The 19,594-nt window shown below is 53.9% G+C and overlaps 2 protein-coding genes across 3 annotated transcripts in view; one reads left to right on the top strand and one right to left on the bottom strand.

Moving 5' to 3' along the window:
* SSH1 (slingshot protein phosphatase 1) overlaps nucleotides 1-9,660 on the bottom strand; it is a 32,571-nt gene extending 22,911 nt beyond the window's left edge. The window contains exons 1-2 of one of the 2 annotated variants that reach the window (XM_039724424.1): nucleotides 9,543-9,660; nucleotides 5,205-5,245 (exon numbers count right to left, since the gene is read on the bottom strand). In XM_039724424.1, coding sequence (XP_039580358.1) covers nucleotides 5,205-5,245; nucleotides 9,543-9,608 — 107 coding nt within the window. In that variant the 5' untranslated portion in view covers nucleotides 9,609-9,660. Of the gene's footprint in view, nucleotides 1-5,204; nucleotides 5,246-9,542 lie in introns of those variants that run through there. The other variant, XM_039724425.1, reaches the window with a different exon arrangement.
* Nucleotides 9,661-10,478: 818 nt separating this feature from the next.
* On the top strand, nucleotides 10,479-18,321 carry DAO (D-amino acid oxidase). Its single transcript, XM_039724878.1, has 11 exons — nucleotides 10,479-10,617; nucleotides 12,173-12,406; nucleotides 12,524-12,638; nucleotides 12,972-13,048; nucleotides 13,472-13,537; nucleotides 13,873-13,927; nucleotides 14,383-14,487; nucleotides 14,960-15,042; nucleotides 15,559-15,676; nucleotides 16,191-16,289; nucleotides 16,610-18,321. Exons 2-11 carry the CDS (start codon nucleotides 12,213-12,215, stop codon nucleotides 16,742-16,744), a joined length of 1,047 nt encoding a protein of 348 aa, XP_039580812.1. The 5' UTR covers nucleotides 10,479-10,617; nucleotides 12,173-12,212; the 3' UTR covers nucleotides 16,745-18,321.
* Nucleotides 18,322-19,594: the final 1,273 nt, after the last annotated feature.

Below are 19,594 nucleotides of genomic sequence, written 5' to 3'. Positions count from 1 at the left end.
CCTGGCAGCTTTTGGGAAATCTGAACAGGACGTTTTGTCCCATTCCCTGCATTTCTGGCTGACTTGGTCCCTGATATGAAGGTTTCCTTCACCAGCAGTTCTTGCAGCAAGGATTTCTTCAAGAAACTAAAATTTTCAGAGGGGGCAGACAAGCCCTGTAGAGGAGAGTCCTGATCCCAGATAAACCTAAACAACTAATGGATGTGTTGTGCACCCTAATCTGTTTGAATCTGGGCTTATTTTTGTGCAGTGGTAAAGTGATTCTGCATCAGGGATTTAAATGGGATGTTGCAAAGGGATGTGTAAATGTTTGGGGAGAAAAAAAAAAAATCAGTGCTCTCAGGAAATAATCTCAACACTCTTCATTAGAAGTAAAACCAGGCCTAGGAAGGTGTTGTGTCCATTGCCCATTGCAAAAACATCTTAGGAACACTTGCCAGGCAGAGCACAGCTCTGATTTGTATGAGAAATGCCTGACTCACAGATCTTGGCAGACAATTATCAAAGATTAAGATATTTAAAATCTAGAGGCATTTGAAACCAAAATATTGTTCTGACCCAGCTCTAACACCTAAATAAACAGTGACCACACAGGCCTTTTACAGGGACAAGTGCTCAGTGCACAGCCAGCACCTCTGATAACAGGGCCTCATGGTTTGGGTTCTGCCAAACTGCTGAGGTTTCATGGAAGAAAAAAAAAACCCAAAAAGATTTAGATGCAATTCCAAAAGAGTCTGATCATCACATCCTTAAATTGGCAGCACTCCTGCTGTTGCTCTACCTACATCCAAGTAAACTCCTCATATTGCTCAACTTCAAGTCAACAACGGTTTCCTGGAAAGGCCAGACCTTAAATAAGTGTCAAATAAGTGAACGTGTCCTCAGCTCTGTGGCCTTTGAACATCCACAAAATGTGAAGGTCTAATTACACCTTCCTGAGCCGGCAGGGCCACGCCTCCGGGCTGAGAGCTGCCGCGGGGGCCGGGCCGGGCCGGGGCCTCCCCATTGTCCGGAGCACGCTAAGGCAGGATGCTGCCGCGGCCAGGATGTGATTCAGCGTCCTGTTTTGAACACTTCATGAAGTCAGCAACTTCTGCCCCGAGATCTCCCACCAGCTCCCCGGGACACAATCAATCTGCAGCCAGCAGGACTTGTCAAGGCTGTAATGAGCTGCTGTCCCCACAAATAAATCCTCAAGGCAGCTGCCCCCGTGTTCCCCCTGCCCCAAGTGCCTGCCTGGCACTGTGAACATGGCTGTGGGTACAAGGTGTTCACTCAGTGCTGCTCCAGCAAAACACGCTCCTAAATCCCTAAAGAAATTAAGGATCAAGGTGCTAAAAGATAATTTTGGTGCACTAAAATATAATAGACATGAAAAGTAAGTCAAGTGTATAAAACATATACATATGTGATATAAGATACAAGGGTGTCCTGTGGTATGTGCCAGAGGGATGATCATGGAATTATTTAGGTTGGAAAAGACTTCCAAGATCAAGTCCTGCTGTTCCTGCAGCTTTGCCAAGGCCATCACTAAACAATGTCCCCAAGTGCCACATCCACACAACTTTTCGATTCCTCCAGGGATGAGGAGTCCATCACTGCCCTGGGAACCCTGTTCCAACGCTTGCAACTCTTTCCATGAGGGAATTTTCCCTGATATCCAACCTAAACCTGCAGTTGCTCTGTTAAGAGTCTGTCTGCACCAACAACTCCTCCTGTTGATCACTGATCTGCAAATATACACAAGCCCAACCCTGAAAACCTCTACCTCCCACAGCTCCTCTTGCCAGCTCTTAAAATTCGGTTTAGAGGAGCCCAACAAGAACAATTCTTTCCACAGCCATCTTCAGGCTTGATCAGAGCCTGGAGATAACTAACTTCCAGGCCCTTCTGCAGTGGTTCAACCTCTATCTCTGCAGAAGGTGCCTGAAAACATTCACCCGGCGCTGCATTCAGGCTGTGATTGGAAAGCCAATAATGGCAAAGATTACAGAATGACTGGCTAAACAAACCTATTTATATTTGTAATTAAAACCAGTGATTATCTTTGCTGTGTTTGCCAACCACATCTGAGAATCAGCCAACACTCACAGAGCGATCTGGGTTGTACAACATCTCCTCTGCCTCGGTGTGACAGAGCCAGCACACGGCCAGGAGAGAGAATCAACTGGGTCACACCAAAAAGGAAAAACTGCACATGCAGCCCTGTGCCAGAGCAGGCAGCTGGGAAAGAGCTGGGCTCTGCTCTGCCTCCTCCTCGATAGCATCTCCTCAGGGTTTGCTCGAGCTGGAGCAGCAGGATCTGGGGCTGAGATAAGGCCACAGGCACGGCACGCATGAGGCTCGCATGGAACTCGATCTCAGAGACCTTAAGGCTGTGCTTAAGTCCAGGCTAACACATCCTCCCATGAGCTTGGCCTAGCCCTGACAGCAGTTTGACAAAGATTTGGGTGAGCTGTGGGTACACTGCACCAATAGGGGAAAAAAGGGATCAAGCCACAGCATCTCCCGGTGGTTATCCAGGAGGGAAGGTTTGAGCAGACACTGATAACAGCTCAGATGTGCAGCTTCTGGCTGCACTGAGCCCAACAGGGCTCTCAGATCTCTTACTTTTCCTTCTGCTCTGAGTCTTTTTCCTCAGGGAGCAATACAAACTCCTGGCTGCCTGCTGGGAGCAGTGTGGATGTTACATTGTCAAAGCTTCCACAAAATTTTTGGTAAGAGAACAAGATGACTTAAAGCAGATTAATGTCTAAGAAAATGCAGATAGCAGCAATATCTTTGAACCTAGAGCATGTCCCCTTGGTCTTTTCTGGGATAGAAGCTGTTCCAAGGAGAAAGAACAGCATTTTGGAATGACAGAAACCATAAGGAAGGATGACCAGGGAGCAGCAAGACGTGGCTGGGTGCAAAACCACGATACAGACCTGTTCCTCCAAGAAAACAATCAGATGGCTCATGGAACCAGATCCAACTATGCAACCTCAAATGAAAATCCCAGCATGTTTTGGAATGAACAAAAATAATTGTTCACCAGGCAGATGAATACATTATGTCATAAATGTGTACTAGCACAGGCATCCTGTATTGATGAAACACAGCTTGAGCTGGCAGCATGCTGGGGACATGTTTCCAACAATCCTTTCCTTTTCCTTCACCCTTAGATCGCCAAAGTCTGCAGAGCCAGGGGCTGGGCTGCTGACCCCTGTGCTCAAAGCACATGTGACAAAGCCCAGCTGTCACCAAGGCTGGTGACGTTCAGACCAGGACTGAAGGAGGCACAAACACCAGCACAGCCCATCCTGCAGGGATTTTTCAGAGAAGCAGCAGCACAATGAAGTTGAACAATTCTGCCACCCCCTGGGCACTGGGCAGAGTCTCAGCAGACTGAACCAGAGCAGGGAAGGGGACAGCAGCCAGGGGGAAGGGGACAGGATCGACCCACCAAACCAAGAGCAGCTCCATTCATCATCTGTGTTATGTCTGCATATTTCCTGCAGCTCTTGGCAGTGTTTCCCCCTGAGGACAGCAGAGGCTGTGCGTGAGAGCCATCTGATTCTCGAGGTCTGTCTGGCTATTTAATTACCAGATTCTTATCCTGACAATCGTATACGGAAGAGCAGCCCCAGGAGACTGAAGGACACAGGAAGCTCATGGGATCTCAGTGTCCAACGTCAGTGCTGCAGCGTTTTTCAACAGTCAGGAGAAAAGCACCAGCCTTTAAGCCTGGGCTAAGTGCATCTACACTCCTGGAGGCTCTGGTCAGTGGTGGATGCACATGCCTGGCTTGCAAAGAGGCCAGACAGACCAAAGGTGGCCAGAAATCCAAAGATTTATTTGTACAGTGAGAACATTTGCAGTGAAGAGGATAACGCTGTATTTTCTCTTTCAGCTCACAACTATATATCCAAAAGAGGAGGCTGCCATCCTGCTTGGTTACCAAATCCAAGGATTTCACCAGGATTTGTCTGTACAGTGAGAACATTTGCAGTGAAGAGGATAAAGCTGTATTTTCTCTTTCAGCTCACAACTATATATACAAAAGAGGAGGCTGCCATCCTGCTTGGTTACATGTTGCTGTTTGATACCACATGGGGAAAAGAACAAGAATTAGGGTTGTGTGGCTGTTCATGGCTTCAGCAGGCTCCTGGTGGGGCCTTGCATTGTACAAGGAGCAGAACAAGGAGCCCTGAATTTTGATTTCATCAATACAAAATCCATTCCCCACACAGTCAACTCTCAAATGTCATTAGAGACAGCCAAGAAATGCCCATACACACAGGAGAGCAGACACACAGCACTTCTGTCTGCAACCCATGTGTGTGCAGACAGGACAGCCATGGAATTCCAGGCCTCCCAGGCAGGCTGCAGCCAGGAGACACCATCCCAGAACTCAGAAACAAAACAGTCCAACAACTTCCTTCTCTGTCCACGAGCAGCCCTGCTTTCTGGCCTCTGACTTCACTAGCAGGGCAGACACAGTCCAAGCAGCAGCACGAGCAGCTTTGCTTTTCCTGAAGCCAGGATAAGGAAAGCAGGAAGGAGGGACAAGGAGAAGAGACTGAGTGCTGAACCACTGCTGTGCCTTCACACTGCTCCCCTGGGCTGTGCTTTACAGGTTGGAGGGTAAGAGCTGCCTGCAAGAGCCAGGCTTAGAGTGAACCAGCCACAGCATTACTCAGAGCCCATTAGCCAGGGCCCCAGCACATGAGCTTGTGTCACCACTTTAGATCTGCACAATGTCAGCAAGAGGAGCCTCTCTCTTCTCTGGCAGGACAGCTCAGCCCTTTCTTACCCTGACATGAACACAGTGGCTCTGCACGACCCCAAGGAGGCAAATTCCTGGTAAATAAACCCAGGAATGAGCAGAGCTCTCCCCTCTTCCTCCTGGGAGCACAGCCCCCTTCCTGAGTGGAGCCCCAGCCTCAGGGAGCAACAGCAGAGCCAGAGATGCTGTGATAACACTGAAGTGCTGTGGCCAGAGCTGACCAGTAATTTTCCAGTGTCTTCTCAGGAGTGGAAAAAGGATCACAAACTCTCTTTTATTCTTTCATCTCATTCAACACTTATCTCAAAACTGCTGAGGAAGAGAGCATCCCCAGGTTCAGCTCTCTGCAGACAAGGCCATCCCCTCCAGGCAAGGGGACCTTTGTGGGGATCAGGATAACAACAGTGGGAACTTAGAGCCCAAAAGTGCAGCTTACCTCACATTTAGTCTACGCTCTTCATCACTGCCGGCCTCCGCCTGAGGGGAGGAAAGGATACAAGAGAGTTACACCTTGGATGTTTGCACATGACACCTTGAAATAAAATCCCTGCAGCAACAGGGTGTGAGGGGCTGTTTTCCACGGGGCTTTTCTTCCCTGGGCCAGGGATAAACGAGACTCCCTAGTCCTGTATGGCACCAGCACCCGGCGCCGGGTGACAAAGGGGCTCACGGGGATTTTAAAGCTATTAGGTCCTAATCCTGCAAGCTGGTCCTGCAGCGCTTTGAGAGCGCCAGCCCCGACGTCACCGCGCACACCTCGCTGCCACTGCGCACACACGTCAGGGCTGCAGCTGGCAGCCACGCCTGGGCACAAGTAACTGGCACTCGGGGTGTCCCAGGCACCAGGACACAGCCAAAAGTGCTCCCTGGGACTGTCCCAGCTCCAGCACCTGGTGTGCAGCTCAGGGATGACACCGGCAGGACAAGGAGGCCACGTCCACCTGGTGCTGGCACACGTGTCCCCAGGCTGGGACAATGCACGTCCTCTGCCTGCCTGGGGAACACGCTGCTTTGGGGGCAGGTGTGGATTAAAAGGGGCACTTTTGCACCAGGCACTTGGGGAAAGCCCCCCTGGAAGCAAATCTGGCTGCTCAGGTGACACTACACTTTATTGAGTCTCCTCAAAAGAGGAGTGTGACCTCAGCCTGCTTCCAAACCCAAGCATTTTCACAGAATCACACTTTCCAGTCAGCCCCTTCAACTTCCCTAGTAGCTTCTATCAAAATTCCTTATTAGAGAAAAGCAGAGCTGGGGCTAATTGCATCCAGAGCTGACAAAAAAAAAGAAACCAAAACAACAGGCTCTGAGATAGTTCTGCTTTGGTCCTGCATGAGTACAGAGGAGAAAGGGCTGGGAGCATCCCCTTGGAGAGCAGGGCTGTGCTGCGGAGATGATCTGGGCTCAAAAAGCAAAGCAGGGACCTTACATGAAATCCTTCACACTCACAACACACCCGATCCTGACAAAGCTGGAGGGACAAAGCCCTGCAGGAATCAGGCTCCATCAGTGCTGATACTTGGGGAACATCCTGGTATTTCCTACAGCATTGCTCAAAAACCACATGAAATAAGGGTCCCTGTAAGAGTTACTTGTTTCTAGGTGGTTTTGTACAAGTTAAAAATAAGCAAATTACATCATTTCAAATGTTCAGGACTGGAGCTTTGGAGGGATGAGGGGACCTGGATTACCCCCCATCCTCTCAAGCTGGCATTTGGGAGGCTGCAGGGCACAGGAGCTGCTCTGCTGACAATCTGTGAGAACCAAGTAAAGCCGGGGGAAAAAATCCTGCAAATGCAAGAGCAGAGGCCGGATATTGGAACTGTGGCCATTTGGAGGAAGGGAGATGCACAAGGCTGTCCTGACTGACCCAGCAGAGGGTGAGGAGCATACCATGGCTATTTTTAGTCTGTTTACAGTGCAGAGCTGGGCTGCAGGCAGGGCCCCAGAGCACCCCGAGTTCCAGTGCCCCCACGGGCAGATCCCCCAGCCCTGGGGAGGTCTGGAGGTCTGGCAGGTTTGGGACCTTTGCAGGGTCACCCTCCTGTTTGTTTGGGGCCGTCACGTAGCAACAAAGGGCACAAAAACTTTTTTTCCTTTTTAAACAAACGTGACTGTGAGGATGATGACTCTTGGATGTCGTCAGCTGGGGCTCAGCAGCAGGGCTGGGCCTGGAGCTGCTGTGGGCTCCTCTCCTGCAGGAGCTGAGCTGTTCCCAAAGCTGACTTTCCCTGTATTTTCTACAAAAACCTGCAGGCAAACCAAAGGAAGGCAGCAGCAGGCTGCCACGCCGAGCCCTCCCGCCCTGTCCTGCTCAGGGCACCCCTGGGTGCTGGCAGGGTTTGGGGGGCACCACTCACTGTGGGGAGGCTGTGGGGCTGCAGCTGCTCGTCCCACCATGGCCAGACCCCACCAGGCACTGCCTGTCCCTCCCTGGGACTGTGCTGAGCGTGGCCACTGAAGGAGCACAGGGAGAGGGAGGTGTGTGGAAGGGAGAACCACAAGCAGTGCAAGTTTGCCAGTGTGTGTGAACCACTCTGTCCTAAGAATTTATGGCTCACTATGTCAAGGCAGCAGCATCCATTTTATAAATTCCTTTGGGCTCCTGAGTTAGGAGAGGCCACAGTAGCACAGTCACAATTAGCAGGGATATGTGGTCATCATTTCCCATTAAAGTATCTTCTAGTAATTGTTCAGCTAAAAGCCCAAATGAACCCTGGTTTTCCTTGCAAGAAAGATCCTTAAAAGAACAGGACCAGTCTGGCAGTTTTTGATAGGATCTTTCTTTAAATTAACTTTGCAAAAAACAACATGCTGAATCTGGAAATCACAATTTTATTGTATTTCATGCCAGAAGAGACCATTCCTACAGGACTCAATGCCTTCCTTTGAGAGCCACCACAGCACAGCTGAGCTGTGGGTACTGGTAGCAAAAGTGCCATGGACAACACCTGGTGACAAGTTTGGGCAGCATTTTTGGGAGGAAAAAGGAGAATTCTAGTCACCTCACAGAAAATACAACCACTAGCAGCAGCCCTGACACAAAGCAATGCCTAGGACAGATGTACATGGCAAGGCCTGCTTTGACTCCTCTCCCACCTGCACCAGTTAAATCCAGTCTAATTCCACTGCCTGCTCTGGGTTACAGCTCATTTTCATCACTCCAGATTGGGTGGCCACTAGGTCTTGTTTAAGACTCTGCCTAAACCAGATCCCACAAAATTCCTTCTGAAAACTCCTCAGAAAAGCGCAGCTCACATCTCCAAGTTCCTCAGCTGGCACAGTGTGGCCCAAACTGTGTCCCTGCAGCCAGGGACCCCCCTGGGGCCAGGGAGAGCCCGGGAGCTTTGTGGCTCCCCCCTCCTGCTCCCCCCTCAGACCAGCTAATCGGGGGAGTCACAGGGACCTGACAGGTGACAAATAGGATTGTTTACCTGGCAGGAGTGGGGACAGAGCGAAGCCAAGGGCAGTGAACATCAAAGGAAAGAAGCGTGGGGGGAGAGGGATGCACGGGGAGGGTGTGCAGAGAAACAGCAGGCCTGTCTTTGAGGGTCACAAAGGACATGGATTGGGAGGGAAAAAGGGAGAAGAAAGAGAGGGTGGAGGTGCAGCTGTGTTTGGATGGCACGTGGGAGCTGTGTGGGCTGGGCAGAGGTAGGAGAGGGCATTTCTGGGGCACAGCAGAGCTGGCACACGCAGAGTGCCAGGCCAGCAGGACACGGATGGCACCGTGGGGCAGGTGAAGTGGCAGGTCCTGGAGCAGCAGAGCTGGGAGAAGGACAGGGCAGCAGCATGGTGGGGGTGTGAGGAGTGGCACAGGTACAGGGTGGAGCAGGATGGGAGCTGCTCCTGGAGAACTGACAATGGTCACCTTGGGGAAGGGCTGGCGTGAGCTCCCTGAGGGGCAGAGGCTGCAGCAGGTGGGATAACACAGGGAAAAGCAGAGCATCCCTGGGGCAGGAGGTGGTGGCAGCTCTGGGATGCCAAGCAGGGACATGGGCCAGCACAGCTGCTCCACAAAGACAGGCCCAGCACTCTGCCCAGAGATTTACCTGGCAAGAGAGATGTGAAGAAGGCTGCCCCAGGGTTTAGGGAGCTCAGGCTCCCTGCCAGCTGAGGGCTGGAATGAGGGACAGCCACAGGGGAATGGGGCTGTGTCTGTGGGGATGGCAGCACAGACCCAGGCCTGGCTCAGCCTGGCAGCATCAATGGGGCTGGGCAGCATCCCCAGAAGGGATGGCATGGCTGAGGGCTGTGAGGGGCTGAGCTGGCCCGGGAGCGGTGGGGGTTGTGGGGCTCAGGGCCACCGGGGCTGTGATGGGAGGAAGGCTGGGGGAAGGGGCTATGGGGGACCAGGGGACTGTAGGGCTGGGAGCATGAGGGACCAGAGCCTGTGAAGGGCACGAAACCAGGGCCTGGGGAGACTGTGAGGGGCTGAGCTGGTGCCAGGGGCTGTGGGCAGTCAGGCCATGGGGACTGCGAGGGGATGAAGACAGGGCACAAGTGGCTGCGGAGGGCCAAGGGGCCGCGAGGGGGTGGAACCAGGGGCTGGAGGGGGAAAGCTGTGAAGGGCCAGAGCCGGACCATGAGGAACCTTGGTCTGTGAGGGTGGCGGAGCCACAAGCTCTGGGTTACGGGATGCTGGGGGGGCTGCAGGGGCCTGGCCCCGAGCGGCGGGGCCTCACCCCGCCCCTCCCCGCTCCCCATCCGCCGCCGCCGCCCGCGGGGCTCACTGTCCCCTTCCCTCCCCGCCCCTGCCCATCCCGTCACGGCTCACCTCGCTCGTGCTGGCCGAGGAGGCGGCGCTGGGGGTCGGCGAGCGCTGCAGGGTGACCAGCGCCATGGCTGCAGCTGCGGGGCCGCGGCCGCCTCCCCCTCACGCCGGGAAGGGGCGGGGCCGGGGCGGGGCCTGCGAGGGAACGGGCGGGGCTTGAAGGGGCGGAGCTCCGACGTGTGGGCGTGGCTCCCTCGCTGTAGTAGGCGTGGTTTATTTTGGTGGGCGGGGCTTCCCGGCCATTCCCACCCCAAATCCCATTCCATGGCAGGGGCACCTTCCGCCAGACCAGGCTGCTCCAAACCCTGTCCGACATGGCCTGGGACGCTTCCCGGGATGCGGCAGCCACAGCTTCTCTGGGCGGCCTGAGCCAGGGCCTGCCCAGCCTCACAGGGAGGATCCCATCTAACCCTGCCCTCTGGCATTCCCCCTCCTCCCGTCACTCCAGGCCCTTGTAAATAGTCACTCTCTATTTTCCCATCAGGCTGCCCTCAGGTACTGGAATGCCACCATTAGGTGCCTCCAAAGCCTTCTCTTTTCCAGGCTGAACAATCCCGATGCCCTCAGCCTCTCTTCCTATTCGAAAACTGAGCCAGAAGCACTCAATTTTTCCAGATCCCACAGGAATCTTGTGTTCAAGAAGCAACTGGATGTGACATTAGTGCTGTGGTGTAGTTGACAAGATGGTGTCAGTCAAAGGTTGACCTCAGTCGTCTTTTCCAGTCTAAGGGATTCTGCAAATCCAGACCCTGGGAAGTCATAGAGTCATTGCTGCGGGAAAAGACCCCCAGGACCATGGCCACGAAACACATCCCTGTGTCCTGGTCTGCCAGTGGTCACCATGGAGACAAGAGGCAGGGGTGGCTTTTTGCCACCCATGGTGGTGACCCCGTTTTCCTCGACTCTGGGGCCTCCTGCCAGTGGCATCACGTGGGAACTCCACCTCCCAGAGCGAGAGCAAACTTTGGCCCTGCTGCCCTGGACACTCAGACCTTGCCCTGCTGGGCTGTAACAACAATTCTGGCTCTGAAGCCTCTGGACACGGCAGTGACTGCTCCGGGGACCCCACACTCCAAAGGTAAACTGGTGGAAAATGTGTATTTTTGTTATTTTTTGGCAGATCCTCCTCAGCTGGCGCTGCAGGGGCAGCTGGGGCAAGTCCCTGTCCCTGGTGGAGGAGGTGACCCGGGTTCCTGAGGGTTATAAAACCATGGCAGATGGGAAGCAGCTCCCACTGTGCCATTCCAATGACTCATCCCTCCATCCTGGCAAATGCCATCCCCCTGTTGTCACAGCAGAGATGCTGGACTTCACCTTGTCCAAAAAAAAAACCCTGCAGGCTGGGATTTATTCCTGCTCTCAGAACCAGGCAAGGATCTGTACCCTAGCCCTTCCCCAAACTGGTGTTTGTCCACTCCCTGCACAGGCAGTGACCACAGGGCTTTTCCAAGGCAGGAAAGCGCTGTCAGCAGGGAGCCAGAGGATGGAGGGGGCTGCAGCTGTGTCCAGTCCTGGCCCTTCAGTTTGGGAAGGGCACTGGGGGTCTTGAGCACATCCCGAGGAGGGCAACAGGGCTGGTGAGGGGCCTGGAACACAAGTCCTGTGAGGAATGGCTGAGGGAGCTGGGGGTGCTCAGCCTGGAGAAAAGGAGACTCAGGGGTGCCCTCCTCACTCTGCACAGCTCCTGAAAGGTGCCTGTGCTCAGCTGGGGCTGGGCTCTGTCTCCAGGAACTGACAGAACCAGAGGACTCAGCCTGCAGCTGTGCCAAGGGAAATATAGGTTGGATATTAGGAAAAATTTTTTTATGGAAAGAGTGATAAAGTTCAGGAATGGCTGCCCGGGGAGGTGGTGCAGTCACCATCCCTGGGTTTAACAAAGCCTGGATGTGGCACTGGGGGCCAGGGTTCAGTTGAGCTGCTGGGGCTGGGTTGGACTCGATGATCTGAAAGGTCTCTTCTAACCCAGTGATTCTGTGTGATTCTGTAATTCTGTGATATCCTGTGATTCTGGGATTCTGTGATTTGCAGCCAGAATTTACCCACAGCCTTCTCCCAGCTGTGCCTGGAAGGGTTTGGGGTGGTGGCACAGCCACCCTCACGTGCAGCCCTGTGGGGGACAATGGTGTGAGGCTCCAAGCTTGCACTCATCACCTGGCATTGCTCCCTGGGAAAAGCCTGCTGCTTCCCACCTTTTTTACCTGTGCCCACCTCTTGCCTCCAGCCCGTGCCAGTGGCTGGGAAGGATTGTGAGCTGCCCAGAGCAGGGCTGGGTCACTGGGAGTGGGGGGTCACAGTGTCCCTCTGTGGTGGGAGCTCCAGCACCTCCCTGGCTGCTCAGGGACACAGAGGAGGATCCCTGGGGCAGGACACACCTGGAGCTCCTTGTGCCAGGTGAGCAGTGCAGCCATGCCAGCCGAGCTGCAGCTTTTCTGTGGCACAGCCAGGGGTGGAGACACATTCCCCAGCCACTGTGGGGAACCACAACTCCCCACGCCTGATTCCTGCATCAGAGCTTGAGGAGGGCTGGGAGCTTTACAAGAAGAGCACTCACGAGGATCTCGGCGCCTCCCTGCTGCTCTGGCAGCGGAGCTGAGGCTCCTGCAGGAGCTGAAGTTCCCCCGTGGTGTCCCCAGCTTGTCCAGCAGCCCCAGCTCTGCCCTGGGAGCCGGAGCCATGCGTGTGGCCGTCATCGGCGCCGGGGTCATCGGGCTCTCCAGCGCTCTGTGCATCCATGAGCAGTTCCACAGCCTGCTGCCCTCCCTGCAGCTGGAGGTCTACGCCGACCACTTCAGCCCCCACACCACCAGCGATGGGGCGGCCGGGCTGTGGCAGCCCTACCTGAGTGACCACGGCAACCTGCAGGAGACGTAAGGCACGAGGAGGAGGAGGAGGATGGTGCCTGCCCCTCTCCCTGTGTGCCATCAGCTGCCCTGGCACAGCTCCGTGGGGCTGGCAGAGCCACCACTGTCCCATTCTCATCGCAGGCTCTGGAATAAAGAGACGTTTGATTACCTCCTCGGGCAGCTGCACTCCCCAGCAGCCAAGGAAATGGGACTTTTCCTCATTTCTGGCTACAACCTGTTCACGGAGCCGGCGCCGGTAAGGAGCAGGGCACAGCAGGGCTGGGAAGGGTTTCAGCCCAGCAGGTGCCTGCTGTGGGCAGGGCTGTGCTTCTCCCAGCCAGGGCTTCCCAATATTTCCAAGTTTTCCCTGTGACATGGTGTTTTCTGTGCTCCCGAGGCAATATTGGTGTGAGGATCCACTAGGAGAGTGGGAGTGACAGAGCCTGTCCAGCTGTGCTGGCAGCTGCACATCCAGCTGTGTTCCTCTGGGATGGGCTGTGTCCCATGGGATGTGCCCCATGATCCCCCCACAGCTCCTGTCCCACGGTGATCCCAGCTCATTAATGGTCTCAGAGCTCTTTCTCTTCAGGACCCGTGCTGGAAGAACATTGTCCTGGGATTCAGGAACTTGACACCAAAAGAACTCGAACTCTTCCCTGGCTACAGGTATTTTTCAGTTTGTTTTTTGGAGACTTGGGTAGGACAGTCCTGGATGCCTCCTGAATACAGCCCTGGCATGAGGCAGTGGGACAAGGAACTGCAGGCGTAGAAACGTCCTCACTTCTTTGAAACTGCTTCCCTTCAAATAAGTAGGAAACAGCTCAAATGGCCAAAAAAACAGCCACCCAGCACAGAAACCATTCCAGCTCCTCTCTTACCTCACCTTGCCTCAATGTCAAACAGGGGAGAAAACCTCAATGTCAAAATAGGGGAGAAGGTGTTTTATACTGTAAAAAGGGAGGAAAAATAATGCACTGACGTGAGGAGGGTCCCAGGGGGAATTGGGATCCCAGATGCACAGTGGCTGTCAGGAATGTTGGGGCAGGAGGCTCCTGCAGGTCCTGCCAGCCTCCTCTCCTCCTGTTTCAGCTATGGCTGGTTCAACACGGCGCTGATGCTGGAGGGCAGGAGTTACCTGCCCTGGCTCACCAACAGGTGAGTGCAGCTGCTCCTGTTTGCTCTGGCTGCAGGTGTGGATTCTCATCCTGCACATCAGGATAGGGTGGGCACAGATGCATCCCTGGGAAGCAGGGAAGAGGCTCTGGAAGTCCTGTTTAATGCCCCAGTGGGGTAACAGTGAACCCAGAAGAGTATTTTTTGCATGACAAAAATGAAAGTAATGGGATACTTGGAGTTGCATCCAATGGCTTTTGGCTTTGGAAGAATTTGGGGCTTGGTTTTATTCCTGTAATTTCTAATGCTGAGCAGGTGTCCTGGCATTGAACATTTGCTTTTAATTTGCCAGTAACAAATGAACTTGTGCTTCCCAGGCTGACGCAGAGGGGAGTGAAGTTTTTCCATAAGAAGGTTGAGTCTTTCCAGGAGGTGAGTGGGGATGTGGAGCCAGGGCAGAGGGCACAGCCCCATCCCAGAGTGGAGAAGCAGCATCCAGCAGGCAGGTGCTGCTCTGGGATATTCCTTGGTGTGAGTGATGGGCCAGGGAACAGCAGCAAGACCATGCCAGGATCCAGGAAAAAAAATTACCAGGAAAGATAAAGGGTCTTAGGTAAAGGTCTTGGGTATTGAGGGATGGCTGACAGAGGACAGGGTAGAGCATTTATCCAGCATGGATTGGCAGCTTTCCCTGGAATGGCTTGGTGGCACACATGGGATGTCAGCAGGAGCTGGCTGGGGAAGAAGCCGTGCCCTGGATCTGGCCCTTGTGCTTTATCCATTTCCTGACTGTTGGAAGGAGCACTTGGCTTGTTTGGAAGCAGGAATGTTGTGCCTCTGTGGCAACATCCCCACGTGCTGCTCGCAGCCGTGTCCTCTCTCCTCAGCTGTTTTCCCAGGGTGTGGATGTGGTGCTGAACTGCAGTGGGATGCGCTCAGGGGACCTGCAGCCCGACCCAGAGCTGCAGCCTGGCCGGGGCCAGATCATCAAGGTGAGCTGGGGCAGGCCTGGGGGCTTCCCAAAAACCCATCTGTTACCACGAGGAGTGTCTGTGCCCTCTGGGGAAAACCATGGGCTTGTGGCTGGATCCACGCTGGGATCAGGTCCTGATTCCCAGCAGACACTGCTCCTGTGGAACCAACCAGATCCCATTCCTGGTTCAGCTGTGGGCATGCCCTCAGCCTGTTTCTCCATTGGGTGAGGGCTGGGGGAGGTCAGAGGCACGATGCTGATCATAAAAAGTCATAAAATCTTTGGGGGAAGATGGTGGTTATTTGGAGAAGCACAGGTGAGTAGGAAGCTTCTCCCTACCTGCACTCTGTTTTCCCATCTTCCCAGGGAAGCCAGCACAGGGAACACTGAGCTAAGGGAGGGTCCCATATCTGGACCCTTGTGTCCCTCTCGCTGTCCCCTGAGCCTGCCACCCACTCTCCAGCTCTGAATTCTTCCCCTTCATCTCCCAGGTCCTGGCCCCGTGGGTGAAGCATTTCATCATCACTCACGACCTGAAATCTGGGATCTACAACTCGCCCTACATCATCCCAGGGTAGGTGACAATGGCTGGAGAGCTCAGCCCTGGAAGGTCCCTCCTTTTGCTTTTGTGCTTCCCAATGACCAAGCAAGGTTTTGGAAGGGTCCAGCCAGCACAGATTCCTCCAGGCCCCCCTCAGCCTTAACCTGCCTCTTGTCCTCTGTTAATCCACAGGGTTTGGGGCAGCAGCAGCACCAATCTCTGTGCTCCCCTCCAGAGCCATCCCTTTCCTTCCAGCTCTTCCTGAGCCAGGCAGGAGCAGAGCTGTTTGATAAGGATGGAATTATCTGTCTGCTTTGCCCAGACAAGGAAGGGCTGACAGGATTTAGTGAGTGACTTTCTCACGAGCAGACGTGCAGGCACCTGTCTCTGCCTGCTCCATGTGGGAGCTTCTCCCACAGGAATATTTTGCAGGCTCAGGGTGTAGCAGGATCCAACATCACACTCACACAGTGTCTCTCCATGTGGTGGCCCCACAGGGGACAGCTGGGGACAAGCCACACCATGTGTCTCCTTTGGCTCCTGGTACAGGAGCGAGTTCACAGTCCTGGGAGGGGTTTACCAGCACGGAAACTGGAGTGAGGAGAACAGTGCCAAGGATCACCAATCCATCTGGGACAGCTGCTGCCGGCTGCTCCCGCCTCTCCAGGTGGGTGACCCGACTGCCAGCAGGGGGCACGGGGAGCTGGGGGGGCTCAGGATGCAGGAATGAGTGCTGGGACAAACCACAGGGGCTTGGTGTCTCCCTGAGCCAGGGTTTGTGTGTGTCCATCATGGATACCTGGGGTTCTTCCACCTGGCTGAGGGACAGGCAGGGCTGGGGCTGGCACCGAGACAAGGTTTGTAGGGGCAATAATTACTCATGTAGCTGGTAAAAAATAGAACCAGAACTTTGGAAGTTTCCAGCCCTTTGTCCCCACACCTTTAGAGGAGGGTGGCTTGGGGTGAGGCGGGGTTGTGTCCACTCCCAGGGCTGCTGTTGTTCCCTGGATTAGCAGGAAAGGTGGTGTGGGGCTTTGGCACAGGGATTTGCTTCAGCTCCAGGCTGGCACTGCCATCCCAAATTGTTCTCCTGGAGCTGCTGCAGGATGGGGAGCCCCTGTCCCCGCTCATCTCAGGGTGCTGAGAGGTGGGATTCCAAGGAATGCTGGTTTTGCTTCCAGAAGTCGAAGATCGTCGGGGCGTGGAGCGGCCTGAGGCCAGCCCGGCCGTCGGTCCGGCTGGAGCGGGAGAGCATCCGCCTCGGGAATCGCCAGGCAGAGGTACCCGGGGGCTGAGTGTAATCAATCACCGTGTTAATTGTGCCTGGGGCAGTGAAAACAAGCCCTGTTCCTGTGATCATCCCTCTCTCCATCTCCCCACCAACAGTGAGGGAATCTTTGAGCCCAGGGATAAATGTCAGAGATACTGAAACAAATGATTGTTGTGGCTGCCCCATCCCTGGAAGTGCTCAGAGATCTGTTGGACAGGGCTTGGAGCAACCTGGGCTGGTAGAAGATGTCCCTGCCCACAGCAGGGGATGGCACAAGACAACCTTTGAGATCCCCCCAGCCCGTGCTGGGATTCTGTGCTTCTCCCCCAGGTGATTCACAACTACGGCCACGGCGGCTTTGGGATCACCATCCACTGGGGCTGTGCCATGGCAGCAGCCCGGCTCTTTGGGAGCATCCTGCAGGAGAAGCAGCAGCTGGGCACCCTCCCAGGGCCCCGCCTGTGAGCACTGCTCCCCTGGAATATGTGACAACAGTGGCTTAGGAATCACAGCAGAAGGATGGGAACAGCACAGGGATACACACACGGGCTGCTCCACCCAGCTCTGGCTCTCAGCGTCTCATTTCCAGGTCGCTGCCGTTTTCCAGATGGTTCCACTCCCTCCACAACCTGCCTGGAGGAAGGACTTTCAAATATGGACTAATCACCCGTGGCAAAGTGCACCAAGTGCTGCCTGGGATCAGACTGCAAAGGGCAGGCTGGGTTCAGCTGAAGCCTGGACAGTCCTGCACTTCATCTGCACCAGGGGACAGGGTCTGAAACGGAGCTGGGGACACCTGAGGTCTCTGCTGGCTGCTCCAACACCCAGTGTGTAATTAGATTTACAGGCTCCCCCCCAGGAGGCAAAAGCTCCTTAGTAGGAAGAAGCTCTGAGGCTCCCAGGGAGGTAACAGCAGCTCTGGGAGCACGTGCCTGGCTTACTCCACTTTTCCTGACATTCCTGCCAGGACAGAGCTAGGGCTGCAGCACCTGCTTAGTGTAGCTGGCACCAGACAGCAGCCCTTGCCTAAAATGGCCTTTCCAAACGATGTTTTAGCAACAAAGGCAACTTGTTCCAGCCCTGTGGGCTTGCCAGACTCTATATATAGCGGAGAGCATAAAAAAATAGCTCTTCTTGTCCCTAAAACTCCCACAGGCCCCTCAGCTTCCCATTTCTCCCAGCTGTGGGACACAGCTCAGAGAGAGGGCCTGGCTTGGGAAAGGTTGTGCTTCTCAGAGGAGCAGCAGGACTTTTTGGGGTGCTCAGGGATGCTGTTGGGGACCCAACACACTGTTCTGAAGATACATCCTGGCTGATCTTCCCATACCACGTGTCTTTTCTCTTTACAAACCATCCCAGACAGGGCACTGGATGGTGAGAAGCCTCAGATCCAAAGGCTGTTGTGAGCCCAGCACAGTGCCTGGCTCACTCTCCTGTGAGGATAAGCCAAGTGTTCCTTACTCATCCGTGGTGCAGCTCCTCTCTCCTGCTGACTCTGTGTGCCAGGAATAGCTCAGCAGCGTGGGCATCTCCCTGCTGGGCTTAGCAAACACAGCTGGGCAGGGGAAACTGGGAGCCACTGCCATGCCCAGACTGCCCAAAGAATTTCCAGCTCCCCTGGAAATGTTGCAGTCACTAGGTAAAGTCAGGAAAAGGAAAACAAAGGCTGGAGAAAATTCCCTGCTGATTAATGCTGTACTCAAGGGTCTGTGATCCTACCTCAGGAAAAGCCATTCAGGGGAACTGGAGCCCCTTATTCCAAATATGAGACATTCAGGAGCACATTCTCTGCTGTAAATCCAACCCCACTTTGGTGATTTTGGGAAAATTCCACTGGACAAACAGGGGTGTAGGAAATCACTGTACTCCTGACAACGAGCAGCTGATTCTTGTGATCTCAGGGCCTGCAGGAGTCTGTGATCTCACACGGCCTCTTGGCAAACAGGAATGAGCTGATCTGTAATTTTATTTGCAGGTTAACTGTTTTCTAAAGGCCTCAATTTAATCTGTGTGACCAATAAAGGGAATGTTTAAATCTCTTGTGCATGATGCTTAAATCTCTTAGTGATGGCAGGGGAAGGGCCTCAAGTGCTGATTCCACAGAAATGGCCCAGGAGATCATCATTCCATGTCTCCACACATTTTCCTAACATTTCCTAAACACTTTTCCTAAACATTTCATCCTGGAGGAGTAGGAGTCATCACTCCAGATTCCAAGCAGACAAGGGAACCTGGAATATCATCCTGTGAAGATCTGTGGTTGCTGACAGTCCCCAGGGCATTAAGAATTGACAGAAATCACAGAATTGTGGATTTGGATGGGAAGGACCTTGCAGATCATCCAGTCCCCTCACCCTGCCAGGGCAGGGACACCTCCCACTCTCCCAGGTTGCTCCAAGCCCCCTCCAACCTGGCCATGGACACTTCCAGGGATGGGGCAGCCACAGCTTCCCTGGGCAAATTCCCCACTGAGGGACTGAAGTTCATTTTGAGGCCAGGGAGTTGGGGAATGGGGTCTGGACAATTCCTGCATTCCTCTGACCCACACAAAGCACCACCTCCCCTGTCCAGTGTCAGCACCTTTCAGAAACTCCCAGTTCTCCACAAGGAGACCCAGAACAAAGCTGGAAGCACATCAACCATCAGGGAAGTCAGCAAACAGCAGCTCTGGCATTTGGGAACCCTCCTGCCAGAGCTCAAGGAGTGTTTGGACACCACTCCAGGGATGCACAGGGTGGGATTGTTGGGAAGTCTGTGCAGGGCCAGGAGTTGGACTGGATGATCCCTGTGGTCCCTTCCAGCTCAGGATATTCCATGATCCTGAGGATGACCTTTAGAAATGCTTGAGGATGCCAAAAAGTAACCACAGATGAAAGAATATTCCTTCCAGCATCGCTTCAGCCACACAAACCCTTCTAGTTCCCAAATAATTCCATTCCCAGGAAGGAGGATCTGCCTCCCAGGCTGGGAGAAGGAAGATGGAAGCACTCTGGGATGAGAACACTGAGCATGAGAAGAATTTGCAGCTCTTTAGTAATTTTGACTCATCCTTCAACCACCTCCTGCCTGTAAATTATTTGGCATCAAAATAAGAATATCAGTGACAGGGTAGAGGAAAATAGGGTTGGGCACTTAATTATGGTTTAGAAAAGTGATAGGGAAATGAAGGTTTATATTGAAATGGAAATTAGTAGAAGGAACCATCTCTGCTCCAAAGTCCAGACACATGTGGAGCCACCTGATGCTAGTACACTCAGGAAAGAGGCCAAAAGAGAATTTTTAGAATTACAGAATCCCAGAATGGTTAGGGTGAGA

The sequence above is a fragment of the Passer montanus genome, unplaced genomic scaffold, assembly GCF_014805655.1.
Source record: "Passer montanus isolate IOZ18808 unplaced genomic scaffold, ASM1480565v1 scaffold53, whole genome shotgun sequence".
Classification (NCBI taxonomy): domain Eukaryota; kingdom Metazoa; phylum Chordata; class Aves; order Passeriformes; family Passeridae; genus Passer; species Passer montanus.
This window is presented reverse-complemented; position numbering and strand designations above follow the sequence as displayed.